At 35.6% G+C, this 14951-nt stretch overlaps 1 protein-coding gene across 1 annotated transcript in view; it reads right to left on the minus strand.

Moving 5' to 3' along the window:
- The window catches only part of LOC134791707 (uncharacterized), a 42124-nt gene extending 27562 nt beyond the window's left edge, over positions 1 to 14562 (minus strand). Inside the window, exons 1-2 of the mRNA XM_063762816.1 lie at positions 14220 to 14562; positions 3371 to 3471 (exon numbers count right to left, since the gene is read on the minus strand). Of these exons, the coding sequence (XP_063618886.1) occupies positions 3371 to 3471; positions 14220 to 14393 (275 nt within the window). The 5' untranslated portion in view covers positions 14394 to 14562. The remainder of the gene's footprint in view (positions 1 to 3370; positions 3472 to 14219) is intronic.
- Between the last annotated feature and the right edge of the window lie 389 nt (positions 14563 to 14951).

Here is a 14951-nt window from a genome sequence, read left to right on the forward strand (position 1 = left end):
TCAGTAGTTTCTTCCAGTGTTCGGAATGGATTGAATCGTAACTGTAGCTTGTGACAATTGTTCGCGTAACAAAAATACGTCCACATTAATGGTACTGACACGTGTTTCTGATACGGTCACGGGATAATGTTCGGTAAATTGTCACAAGTGTGGACCCACCTTTATGTAGAGTCAGCAGCAGAAGTTGCTAAGCGGGCGAGGTGATCAAAATGATCTTGACGCGACTTTATTATTAAGAGAATAAGAGCGCGTTGAGATAATTTTGAACACCTCGCCCGCTTAGCATCTTCTGCTGCTGACTGTACCTAATCAAATTTACATTTCACACCGACCCCTATAAAAAATCGTGTAATCAGAGCACATAATAATTAGATCTTATGACTATGGTCTAACTTCAATAGTTATGAACAAATGCTCAAGTAATATAACTTTTCTCATGCAATACCTACATAATATAAAATGAGCCGTAGGTCTGTACAAAAACTTGGCCTAAAACGACTTTGTAATGTACTTCCGTTTCCGTTCCGAGATCGACTTTTGAAACTTTTCAGTGTTCAGAAATTATTCAACAATTTAAAGGCTTGAGTCGCTTGCGCGTAGGTATTAATTTGGTAATGTCACTGGTTTGAACATTAATGCTGGAGATTGAGAATGAGATGGTACCTACAAGTCAACGCTGCAACAGTATCGCAACTCGGTTTTGGTCTGTTATTTATACTTACTACTAAATTAATAAAATACGATTATCCATATTTGACACAAAATCTAATTTGTAAGTAAAGACCGTAAAATGGGGTGAGTAGAGATTACGAGGGCAGTTGGGTTATAAATGGGGTGAGAAGGGATGATACGGGGGTGAGATGGTATTTTTAGACCAGAGTTGTCACATTGTTACGTAAATACTTTATTCTCTTGAGAAGTCAGAATATTGTAATATTGTGTCAATTCTAGCAATTGTCCCATCTCACTCAATTTTTATCCCCCCTAACCCCGACTACGGGGTGAGCTGGGTGAGCGTAGTGACCTACTATTTTGTGTGTATCGTTGAATCTATAAAATGAAACGACAGATTATCATTGAATAACTAAAGTGCATACTACCGGAACACTTTTCAAGTATATAAATCAACGTGCCACATATAAAAATAGACTTTTATTGTGGTTTGAAATTGGGATTTGTCCCAACTCACCCCATATTACGGTACCTAAATGTTTTACTATTTGATAAAGTACCTATGTAATTCGTGGTAAGTTACTGGCGTCCGATGCGAATAATCGAGTTAAAGGAGGTAATGTCCGAACCATCAATACACAGAAATAAATGGGTAAGGTTCCTTTAGGGCAGCTGCGAGTAATGGCCTCGTCGGGGGTTTTTTCCTAAAGTTATTCCAAGATCTCATTTAGTATTTATTCCTACATCTAGGTTTTTCACGTTACTACAGTGCCTATAACAAGACCTATGCCCAAAAGTGCGATATTTATAGGCTGGTAATGATGTTGATAGATTCATGATATAATATATTTTAACACTAAGTTTGATGGTATGATGGATAAAACCAAATCACCGAAAACTAAGTTCTCAAGTGTGTAGAATAACATTTTAATAATATTCTAAGCATGTCTACCGTAACTAATATTTCTACACGACCCTTGCCAAATCATTATACTTTTTAATGCGGACATGAAAGTTGTTAAAAATGTCCAAATCCCGGAGGGTCCAACTTTCCCGGAAAAGATGCTGAACTCATCGTAGTTTTCGGTCGGGTTTCCCAATATGTGTTTACTATGGAAAATTTTAGCTTTATTTGGTTGTCAAATACAGAATGTTTTTTTCTCAATACGAGGGCGAGGATGTAAAATACAAAAAAATAAAACGAATGAGTTTTAGTTACTTAGGTACTTGTCTTTTTGGCCAATTTGGCCTACTGTGATATCTACTGTCATAACTGACCTAGACTAGGATAATATGTAATTAACCTATCATCATTGATTGCGTGTGAAAACAACCTTAGCATAATTCTTGCACAAAGCTACAAACTAAAGAGTTCCCCAGACTTGCCCATTATTCATAGGATTGTCTGGTATTGTATTATTCTTATTGGGCTATTCATTTACGCTGGCATTTAGAAATTATTTACGACGCTACGTCGGTATGAGAGGAATGTAACCCAGGCCGTATATTCCCAAAGGATAGCCGGGAGCATCGAGTTTTTAAAGCTCTTACCTGAACTTCATAGCAGGGCTTTCCCGAGTGAATCATAAAGGAGACCCCGAAGATCCGCTTTTTAACAATCCATTCCAAAATAATCTCATAGACTTTTGGTTTTTACGAAAGTGACCTGCCACGTGAGCGTCTAACTAACCCAAACGGATGTTTTCCATCACCAAATTGCAACTGGCAATTTACTCAAAGAGCCTGGATTCGAATCCACGAACATACCTAGGTGGCACTAGTTCCATAAAACTATGTATTGCATGTATTGTCACTTTATTGCACATAAACAGGTTTACATAAAACAAACAAAATAAAATATGTTATGTACTAAGGGGAACTTATCCCTAAAAGGGATATCCTCTAGCTAACCTTTGAGAAAATGCGATGAACTATGCATAATTAATAGTAAGTAACCTGCATACATAGGAATTTGTTTAATGTTTTGTATAAGTATAATGAACACATACACTGAGACTTATTATAGGTACTAGGTACCATCGCTAGCGGTGTTCCACCCTTAGGGCGATACTCGTTTGAACGCCTTGCAGGTAGCCTGGTAGCCGCTCGGTTGCAAAGATTAAGGCAATTTTTACACGACTGCCCGAACAAAAGGAGTGTATTGTTTTCAGCGTTCATGTTTGTATGTAGGTATTTTCTTAACTGGAACACCGCGAGCGCAGGCGATTGTACATAGGCTAAAGAAGATGCATAATCGATGAGCATTAGCATTAATGTTGTTTAGTCATTTAATACTGGCGATTGGAATCACACCCGAGACCCGTAAATTCTCGTAGCTTACCAACCACTAGTTTAAATAAATCAGTAAAAATGTGATCTCGAACTCCGTAACCATCATAAGTAACTGCTAGTTACACTTAAGTTGGTTTGTCTCGGTGCTTACCAATAGTTCAGCTCAAATAGCGGGAAGTTGTAAACATTTTTATTTGAATAGTTGAGGTGTTCTAATTTAATACTTAACATGCCTCCGTCAGGCTACTCAGTAAAGAAAGAAATTGGTTTTATCTTCAAATTTCCATTTCAACTTAACAATCCTGCCTATGCAAAGGTGCTACAAGTCTGGACAGTCGCGTAATTATTGACCCCCGTGGCCAGACCCGCAAGGCCCTTAACATTAAAGTATCGGAGAAGTACTCACCGAGTGCCGGCGACTGGCTGCCAGACAGCGTCGAGCGGCGCGTGCGCCGGTGGCGGTGGATCCGTGCCGTCCGCGCCTGAATCGCCTTTGGCTTCCCATCCCTGTAACAGATGTAATTATGTATAAATAGTATTTCATGGGGTAACATTCACAGAACAATCAAGGAAAAAATATCGTTATTAAATGGAATCGGGAATTAAATAATCAGAATGGAGACTATCAACCAATTCATTTTGAACAGAATTTTCATATCAAAGTAAAACTCCTCCCCCCTCTCCGAAACATAACAATTTCCACCCACTCCATATACAAACAATGATGAACCACTTTTAGAGCATTAGCATTGAAAACTTTTTTTTTCATACGAATTATGAATAAATTAAATTAAGAAATTAATTGTGATTTTGCTAATAATACTCCATGTTAGTCTATGGAAGCTTTATCGGGTAATGTTATGATTCGCGACTAAAAATCATTCTGATTTATCTATTTTAAATAAGTATACCTACGTTCCATAGACATCAGTCTACATGTAAATTTCACTAATAGATTTTATTAGGAATGAGTTTACCAATCCTCGTTTTAAATATTATTTTCATGTATAATAGATCTAAAAATGTATACCTGTAATGTAATATTTCCATTTCAATTCAAGATTGACTCATTTATCAATAATACATAATTAAAACTGTGAACTAAACATTGAAAAACTAAACTTAAATTAAAATAAAACTACTTAAAAATTAAACTAATACTTATAATATTATATAAAAATTAAAGCATACTAATAAAATAGATGAAAATAAAAAGACGTTATAAAAAGAATACCACTTCTAAAGGGGCCCACTGATTAACAGTCCGCCGGACGGTACCGGCCTGTCAGTTAGAACAAAATTTTGTCAGTTCCGAACAACTGACAGGCCGATACCGTCCGGCGGACTGTTAATCAGTGGGCGCCTTAAACCTCCGCCTGCGGCATTGAACCCATAACGCTGGCTGCGTTACCTCTCTGTATTGCCAGCGATATGCGCTGTAAAAAAAAAAACAAAAAATAACTGTACTATGAGATACATTATGAATTCAACCCCATTGATTACATTCGAAAGATACACGACGGGGAGCCGCAGGGCGATAAGCTAACCTATCCTTAATTAAGTAGGTAGGTGCTCCATTAAAAATGTATGGCTCTTCGTGACAGTCTTTGAGAGAACATGTTTATAAATGGATTTTCAATAAATATTAAGTATTCTTACAAGTTTATTCTACACTAGAAAGGTGTCATTAAAGCCTTCCACCGTTTTCGTCACAAGCTAATGGGCCTGGCCAAGATGACAAACGCCAAGCGAAAAAAATATCCGGGTGAAAGATGCTAGAGTTAGACTAATAAAAGTCTGCAACGATTTTGACAGCGTACGCAGTACAAGTGTTATTTATACGTCATAATTTCATAGAAGTTTAATGTCGTTTATAGTAGATTGTTAACCAAGGGATGAAAGGCACTCATTTCTGCCGAGGTAGCCAATAGTCCGTGGCTGAAATGATGCCTTTCACCCGAGTTAAACACTCTACTTTTCATTTCGAATACGAGGAAAGTAAACTGCACGTGTTTTTTAAAAACATGACTAGGTATACATTTTTATAGTATTTTTGAGGGTACTTTCAATAAAACAATTTAGGCAAAAGTATCGTTATTTATGGAATAGGGGGTCAAATATCAGAATGGAAATTGTATAACAAATCCATTTATATCCAAATTTCAATTGCTTATCGTAAAAAAAAAATCGTACGTGGAACCTAAAATGCTTCCTAAATTTTCTGCACACGTTTTAAAACAACAATAACCGTCTTTCAGAGCATGAGAAATGAAAAAATATACTTGCACTGCGTACGCTGTCAAAATCGTTGCAGACTTTTCTTGGTCTAACTCTACGAGAAGTCATATTCCATGGCGTTTTTTTTATCACCGGCCGTCATCTTGTCTAGGCTCCTTAGATGACAACTAAAGACAATGACATTAAGACCCATGAGAGTCTGAGTGCTCGTCACTGTCCCAGTACATGACTGTCATCTTTAAACATAAGTTATTGACAATAGTGGTAACAGCATAATACGAGTAGTGTCATATATTGTGGCTATTAGCATCATTGTTCATACAGCTTGGGTACGGTGACAGATGTCGTCTCAATGCAATTTTGCGAGATATTGCGTTTTCAGGTTATATATTTTATAGCAATGACATATATGTCACAGTACCCAAGCTGACATTCAAAATTGACATTCTATAAATAAGTACTAGGTATAGAAGGAATATTAATTATTGGATACCTACTGTAAAACTACTTCAATTCGATAACATTGATAAATATGTATAGCAGCAGTGTAATGAATACTTATTTCATTACTACATTTACTACGGTAACGTACGTTGCGTACAGTAGGTAATTAAAAAATCCGAACCCGTAAATTGTAACATTAATTGTGGTTCTTTCCGATCAATATTACTGGCGCCGACCTTGTGATGAGTGATACGACTTCCGATAAGTACTCCACGAGTTGATTAATGCTCAGCTTGGATACTAGTCTAGTATAAACTTTTATGTCACTTATGTGTAATGGATTGGATACGTTAGATTACAGTACCGGCTAACAATAAAGGTCTCATATATTTGTTTCATTTTATGACACTTCATGCAATATTTTTTTATATTACAGTGAAACCTGGTTAAGTGGGACCTGGATAAGTGAGAAACCTCTTCAGCTGGGACTCATGGTGCGGTCCCGACACTTTAGCACTGAATTACCTCTGTTAGTGAGATAAAACGAACCTCTATAACTGGGATTAGTTGTTGTGATTTTATAGTCACATTTACCTCTATAATTGAGACAGAGAGTGTATTTTACCTCTTTTACTGAGACTATATTTATAAGATTACATTTTCCTAATTGTTTTTTTAGAATTTTATACGAATTACCTCTGTATCTGAGATAACGTCAATCTATGACCTCTCTAACTTGGACTTTATTGATCTATTTCCGTATTCTTACTAACTCTTAGTCTATCTACAAATTCCGCATTTGCTTAATTGTGTCTAAACATCAAACATCAACATAAACAAATTTTCATTTAATAAATTTCTAAGACGCAATGAAGTCCGTATCAAATTTAATTGAAAAAATCTATCCTTTGGAAAATCATTCAAAATAAATTCAAAGAAATATTTAAACAGACTTAAAAAATATTTAGGGACAAGGATTACTTTACCTAAACATTTAAAGATAATTATTACAAAAGACCTTATTAACCACCTCTATAACTGAGATATATCCTCTATTCTCACCTCTATTAATGGGACCCTCTGTAAATGAGACAGAAATTTATTTGTACCTGGCTAACTGAGAGCCTGGGTAAGTGGAATACCTCTTTAAGTGAGACAAATCTGCTTGTCCCTTGAAGTCTCACTTATCCAGGTTTCACCGTATAAGACATTAATTAAATATTTGATTATTTATTCAGACATGTAAACAGTCAAGTGGTAATTGGGCGGTAAATGTGGGTTTGTTTATTTAGTAAACTTTATAGCGCAATATAACGAAAAAGAACCTAAAAAGATCGACCGAAAGTATTTCTAGCAGTCAAATTCATTCATACTGCAACAACTACACATTTCACTGACTGAAAATTAATGCATATTAATTTATTTATAAATATAAAAATGCGATATTTTATTTCATTTATATTATTGATTTTATTTCCTTCATAATTAGCAACACATAATTTTCTCTATTCTGTGTTTTCTAACAACGCTACCCGTATTTGAACGAATTTGCGCACAATTGAATGTTGGTATTTTGAGCGCTGTCACCGATTCGCTAACGGAATTAGATTCCTTTAGGATCAGAGGTCCCATATTGAACCATTTACACATTTGGCGTACCTAAGCTTAGGTATATCTTTAAAAGCTTTAACATAATGTGGTACCTATACTTCGTAATTATTTTTTACTCCAGCCATAAATATCTATATTTTATGTTTTGTATTATCAGTGTATTTACGTTACGATCTCAGTATTTTTTAACAAATATCCGTGTTCATCACATGAAGGCTTCATAGGCAGGGCCACTGCCCACTAGGCCAGACAGGTCTTCAAACCTTATAAACAAATTTTATAATGAAGAAAAAACAAATGGACAACAATAACACGTATTTCTGTTTTGATATTGTTGCGAGCACGATACGTAACAAAATTAGTTTAATAGAAGCACGTTCACTTTCATCCCTTCGGCACTTAATTGGGATTGGGATCGCCCGTCGGGCCCAAATGTCACCTTTAGCGCGAGATAATTCGGATAGCGACTACAGCTGCGCTACGCTGCAACGACTCTCGTGTAGTGTTTTAGCACAGTTTATACAGTCATGATACAGGTATACATAACTTACAAGGAGGACTCAAGTCTAATTGTATTCAAATTGTACTGTTTAACACAATAAACATTTTTTCATTTTCATTTTTTCATTTCATTCGACGAGGGGAGACGGAGGTGGGTTGCGCGCACCCGAGCTGCATAAATCGGTGCCATCGCCATTGTTAGTAGCTCGGTAAACCTCAAGCAAGATGTTGATACAATTCCTCGCCAATAAAATTTGACATTTAACCAAACCTCGATGTTGGAACTCATTTAAATCTCATATATATCGTATATTATAATTGTACCTAATTTTCCTGCTAACGGTTAATAATGATAGGTGTAACTACAGTACAAACACAAATTATTTAAATGGAAATGCCATTAAATTGAACTGCGATAGGTATACGCGGCGATAAAATTGAGGTATAATTGTTATAAGCAACGACTATTTTACGCTTAGAACATGTGGTAGCTTGCCACGGTTCAGAAATCCGTGGCGATTCTAGGTATATACGTGGTTGAAAATTTGTGGATTCTGATATATGAGACGACTTATTTTTTCTAGGTGGCCAGTCCAGGAATTTTCAGTATGCCCTAAGTATTGAGTTATATAATACCAAAGTCAAATAGAAACATCACGTTTTTTCGAAGTTTGCGAAAAAGTACAATGTCCCTCGGCACAAAGCTTTTCCAACAAACAAATTTACGTCACAGTCACAGCCCGCGGCAACAGTCGGATGGCACATAGGTATTCCACATTTTTCGAACCCTCGAAGGGAAAGTACAAGTAAATTATAAAGACTGATATAATCTTAATATGAGTGCACGTCTGCGCGTGCTTTATCATCTAAACGCGTCTCCGTCCTTTCAATTGTCCAAATAAATAGGGAGTAGGGCGAGCTTTCATCGATGGCATCGATGGAAATTGAGAGAGATTTCAATCTCAATGTCACCCACTTTGACATCCATGTATTACCGTCACGCCATCTATAGTTTCAATAAACATTCGAATTACAAATGCAGTAGCGACGTAAACGACGACGGTTCAAAGCGTCAACTAACGTATACAATATGGGATGAAACCTAAGCAATTGCCGTTGTCTAGTAGAAACCAAAAAAAAACAAATACCTACCTAGTACAGACTAATAGATTGACAATCTATATTATTGACTCGTCTCGGTAATTTAGGTTTATATTAGTTTTTATTCCCGCCGCAGCCACGTTTTGTTTGCTATTCCTCTTAACTGGGTAAATTGTACATTTACTGTCGTAATACATATAAGGGTTTGTAGAGAATTGGGAGGAGAATTAGATGAATACCTACTGTTATAAGTGTGTAACTTTTGCTTAAAATGTAATAAAAAAAATTACATACATGGCCTTTCCCTACTATGATCAGCAACTTGAAAACAGGGCAGGATTAAATTAAAGATTAGAGTTAGCATCAATACCGCTAGTAACGAATGAAAGTACCTAGAGTCGGACCAAGAAAAGTTTGCAGCGGATTTGATAGCCCACGCAGTGCAAGTGTCATTCATACGTCATAATTTCATAGAAGTTTGACGTTTAAAATAACACGTACACTGCGTGGGCTATCAAATCCGCTGCAGACTTTTCATGGACTGACTCTACGCGCCAGGAGACAAGTATACCTGTCACCATAGAATAATTGTCTAAATAGTTATACAATACATTTCGCGTTCAAAAGTAGGTATTCTTAACAGACAAATTGTATTTAGAGGCATAGCTTATCTCTTTTTGGTAAGTTATTAGAGAATGGTATGTACTTTTGACGCGTAGCCATTAGGGGCCCGATTTTTTAATTTCGATCGTTCGATTTCGTCACTCGAAAATCGGTGGAAAACGGCGAAATGCTAATTTTTGAAATACGAGCGATAGAAATTGGGGATCTAGTGGTATTGACCACTCGTTTTAACCTATTAGTAGAATTTAAATGCCTAGTATTGGAAATATTATTGAACGAAATACACGAAATCGAGAGATCGAATTTCAGAAATCAGCCCCCTGATCCTCTACTTTTAATGATAGTAACTAGTAGTATTGGGTATACATATTAGCTAAGCAATACACGAGAAATTCTCAATTCATTAATATTAATTTGTAGACACCAATATTGTACGAGTATTCCATTACAATTATTAGATAGACATTTTTGACAAGTGGTTAAACTTGATGGGAACAACATGGAAACCAATAAACAATTGTGCCGACTTGTCCGCAGTAGGTAATGTAAGGTATACATGTTTCAAGCAAGAAAATTAGCGATGTGACGTGAAATATCTTTGGAGCTGGAATTACCCGTGTGAACGTACGATAACAGTGTCGGTATAATTTTTAGTGTCTATACATATACCTAAGTAGACTTCAATTTCGTAGGTGTTAAATTCTTGAACTGTCTCATATTATGAGAGGTGGAGGCATTGATATTTTAAAATCAATTATTTTAAAAGACCTATGCCTCCACCCTCCACATTACCTACCAAGATTTATATATATGTTTTTGTTTACCTACCACATGTAGACACTCGGCAGCATCTACACTATCTACAGTATTTTATTTGTACCTAGAGTCCAATGGAAAGACACCAATATAGGTTTATTTTTAGGTTTCTATACTTAATTAGTACTAGAGTAGGTAACCCTTAGATCCGGCATGTGGGTCTATTAAATCATCAGTGATCGTAAATTTAAGAAAACTGAATTTGCCATGGATTTAATTATAGGTACCTACACCTAAAATGTATATCAAACACTGACAAAGTGGTCAAATAAATAGGTAGTTTACTCGGGTAATTCCGAATGTCGAAAACTGTCGGATAATTCCGAAAAGAGACTTTTATTATGATGGAATTAAGGGTGATTTTCATCTGAATTTCGGAACTATCCGACATTCGGTATTACCCGAATACACCTTACTAGTTTTTGTGTGAAATTGTATCAGTTTAAATTTAAACTCCTTCCCCAAATATGTATTTCCAATTTTAGTAACGGCGCTGTAATACTAATACTTGCTAATACCTACAGAGCTTGAAATGTAAAAATTCAAAAAAGTATTTCTTAGTTTTCCTCGTGGACGCTTCATATTTTATAATAACATAAGATGCGAGTATTATGTCATTATTGACTTAGCACTGCGTTATAGAAATTTGTTTTTGCTGTGTAAGATCCAAGCACTAATCAAGTTTATTCAGTAAGGCGACTGTGTATTCGGCAGTGAATGAGTTGATAATAGTGCTATAAAATGTTTATATATTTCTACATTAATGTTTATATTTCTCTTTAGATAACCTTAAGGTTCGCCTTTTAACCTACCGTGACCTAATTACTTAATTCTCAAACTAATCTCAACTTTAATTTGATCTCTAGATATCCAAAAAATGTGCCCTTTCAGTCTGGGCCTTTTTACAAACATTAATTACTGAGGCCCAATAAAGAAAAGTAATGTTTATTTTCCACTGTTTAAAGTAAATTCCACTTGTTTTTATTTAATTAACAAATAATATAAACATTTATAAATAGACTCGAATAATTGGGAAAGAACTGAAATATACTAAATAACAGTAACAAGCGAAACAATTTCAGCGCTTTGGAAAATTCTTCTTCTAAAGGGGTTGAGAGGGAGATTTTCAGTTAGTGGCTTGAATGTCATGCGTTGTTAAATTAAATATGAAACCTACTGCTGACTTTTGCTGTACAATGTTCTACGACTGCTCATGTAGAATATAAAACAACCAACATACAAATCCACGCGTACGGAGTCGCGGGCAACAGCTAGTGTACTTTCATAATTGTTACCGGGTTAACATTTTGCGTCCATATTCGCTAGTAGCATAAAACTGCAAGTTCAAGTTCATATTATAAACTTTAAAAAGTATAATTAAATAGTTGTAAAATAACGCTGGGCCATCTTTAAAACCATTAAAGAGAAAAAACTTTGGTAGAACCCATTACGGAATTGGCTAAAGTCTGTAAATCTATGCATGGGAATAAAACTGCGTGAAAACCATTTGAAAATAAAACAGTTAAAAATGTTGCACGGCTCACCGGTGCCGTTTTATTACTTCCGGAAAATAGGGCGTCCAGCGGACTTGTCAGTTTTGTTTTTGAAAAAGCTTCGTCGAATAGAATAGGTACCTACTACATCTACACTTGCTTTGAAGGCATATTTATTGTTTTTAAAATGTAGGTAACAGGGACGGAGAGAGACGAATGTTGTTGATGTTGGTATCATATTTTCAAAATCGGAATACACCTACGACTTTACAAAGACGAACCATTTCAGTAACGACTTTTTTCATGAGCTTTTAAATATCGTTTGTTCGCACAAAGCTCTTGTTCACAAACGATGTTCCACTTGGAAGAAACACCCTGAAAATGTGTGTTTTAAAAAAGATCTAAAATGTTATTGAGCATCATCATCATGAAAAAAAGGGTGATACCTCTTCTAAAACCTCTCTGTACTTAATGTACTTACCTGTGCATAATAAATTTACCTGTACTTAAAATAAATAATATCTACTTGATGGATAAACTGTTGTCATTGTCATGGCTAATATTTTAGCTTTCAATTTAAGCGTTAAATAAAGTACAGAAAAAAACGTACGACGTATTACAATCACAAACAAATTGACAAGTGCTTCGTAAAATATCTGTATTCTTCTTAAACTAGGTACTTAAGTTAAAAATTAATAGGTAGGGACTTAGGGACGTCTGAGTCGCCTAATGCAATTTCAAATGAAGCATAATATATCAAGGGATAGTCCTAAGGGCGAACGTAACTTCATAATTTTCCCGGTCTCACCAAAGTTGACCTTACCTTCCATTCCACACAGGAAATAAGCACATGACAACAAAGCTCAATGAACCAACAAATTGGATCTCAGCGGGTAGAAAAGCAGAAAGGAGAATAACAAGTCGATTGTCAGTATTCAGCGAAAAGGGGTTATTTTGATCAGTTCGCCTTTATGACAGGAAAAGATTATCACGAATTTCTTTAGTATGGATGATATTTGGTATAGATAAACGTTAGGAGTCGATTTACTGAAAGGATCTACCTGCTATAGCTACAGCTATAAGTCGGAAAGTTTCTTAAAAGTAGGTATAAAATTTTATAAAAGAAAAAGGAAGTTTCATTTCGGAAATGGAAACTTTCGTTCCGTTCGAAATAATAAGTACCATGTTGAAAATTGGTATTTTTTTAAACATTTTCAGGGTACTTTATCCTACCTGCAGCAATGCTCATGTACCTATACTCGTAAATAATATTCATTTAGACTGAAAATCATCGACCGTGCAAAATTAGATAAAGTAAACTGACCCACATACAGACGTATATATAAGTATTTCATGAGATTATCGCGTTATGGTATAAATCTATGGTATTTATGAATTACAGTTACGGTCTAATAATCATACATACATTATAGTTACATTTATTTCTCGTATACGTACGTTCATTATTATTATTTATAATATGTACTACATGATTCAGGAATATTTAAAATAAATATTTTTGAATAATTTATACCAGTTTTGTAGTCTGATATTGGTAAAACACGTAGCTTACAACAACTTACATTCCTACACAATAGAATACAAAAACTTACATTTATGAAAAAAAGGACTACGAAAAATTTCTAGATAAGACTAATACTAAGATAAGTTGCCGATAATCTGATCTGTACTCTTATAATAACGCAATTTTACAAAATATATTAAATATTTTTTTAAATTACTATATACAAAATACAGTCAGCTACAATAGAAGCGCAGGAGATAATGCATGAAAAGTAATAAAATACTATAATAATTAATTGTGTAATAGTTGTAATAAAATTTTCAGGGCGATAAATTTATCTTTCCTATTTAACTATTATGCGCTTGTTAGGATCACTGCCGTTACATGGATCAAACATATATGTATATCATTCATCTATGTTTAGCCTTTTAACCGCCGTAGTCTGATATATCAGATATACAATATCCAGCTCATTTCGCCGCAGTATGATAAATAAGACAAAACTTCGTCTAAATAAGTTCGTACTGGCGGCGGCACGAGCACGCTCGATGAAAAATTCTAAGCGGTTGTTATAAGGTTAAGTAATCATGAATTATACTAACCATAATAGTATTAATAATAGCTATATTCATTTGAGTGCACTTTTGGTACCTATACCGAAACTGATGATAAGGAGAATTGGTCAATTAAATAAATGTAAATAATGTAAATTCCTTATCAGAATAAAGCTGATTAGCTCAGTTTTATCACTATTTCGGCTACATATTAACAGTAGATATATGTAATAAATTTTTTTGTTATTATCAAAGCACACTGAACCTTTATTTAATTTTAATATCAAACCACAAAAGCTCTTCACACTCTACAAAATTCGTAAACAATGAAATATTTTGTAAGCTGACCTGCACGTCGTCGCTATATCGGGACCTGGAAGAGGCGAGTGGTGGGCGCTCCAATAGCAGCAGTTCCGTAAGTACGATCACTCCGAATACCGCGAAGAACATGATGAAGATGAAGAAGCTTATGTTCGCGCGCTCCTTGGCGCGCGAGGTGGTAGAACGCGCGCGCCACCGCATCCTGCCTCTAGCACGAGACGCGCCCGCCTAGCTCCGCTCCGTGTTGTCACATGAGCAGGTGGCCGTGCTCAGCCTGGCGCCTGCCACGCGCGATGCCGCGCACTGCCGCTTAATAAATGACAGGACTCTGTTGGACGCGAGTTGCAAGCGTAACGCCGCTTATTTACTAGTATTCACGTGGCGAGCTTTGCTTGTAGATATTGGAAAAGATGAAAAAAAATTGTTAATTAAAAGCATTGCATACGTAGGTACTAAACCTAATTTATGCAGGTAAGCTTTATGTAAAACAAAACTTAAAGAAACTGTTGATAGCTACAGTGTGCAACCGACAAGTATCCAATTAGGTAAGTATAAGGAATTAGGTATCTGAGCGATTCTGGCTTTAATGAATGAGTTAAATGAATTAGCACTGAAATGCCTCCAACTTTACGTTCGGGTAGTCACTACACCTTATAAAACAAAGTCCCCCGCCGCGTCTGTCTGTTTGTGTGTATGTATGTTCGCGATAAACTCAAAAACTACTGAACGAATTTTTATGCTCATTCATGAAATTTCGTG

Source organism: Cydia splendana, chromosome 6 (genome assembly GCF_910591565.1).
Source record: "Cydia splendana chromosome 6, ilCydSple1.2, whole genome shotgun sequence".
Taxonomy (NCBI): Eukaryota; Metazoa; Arthropoda; class Insecta; order Lepidoptera; family Tortricidae; genus Cydia; species Cydia splendana.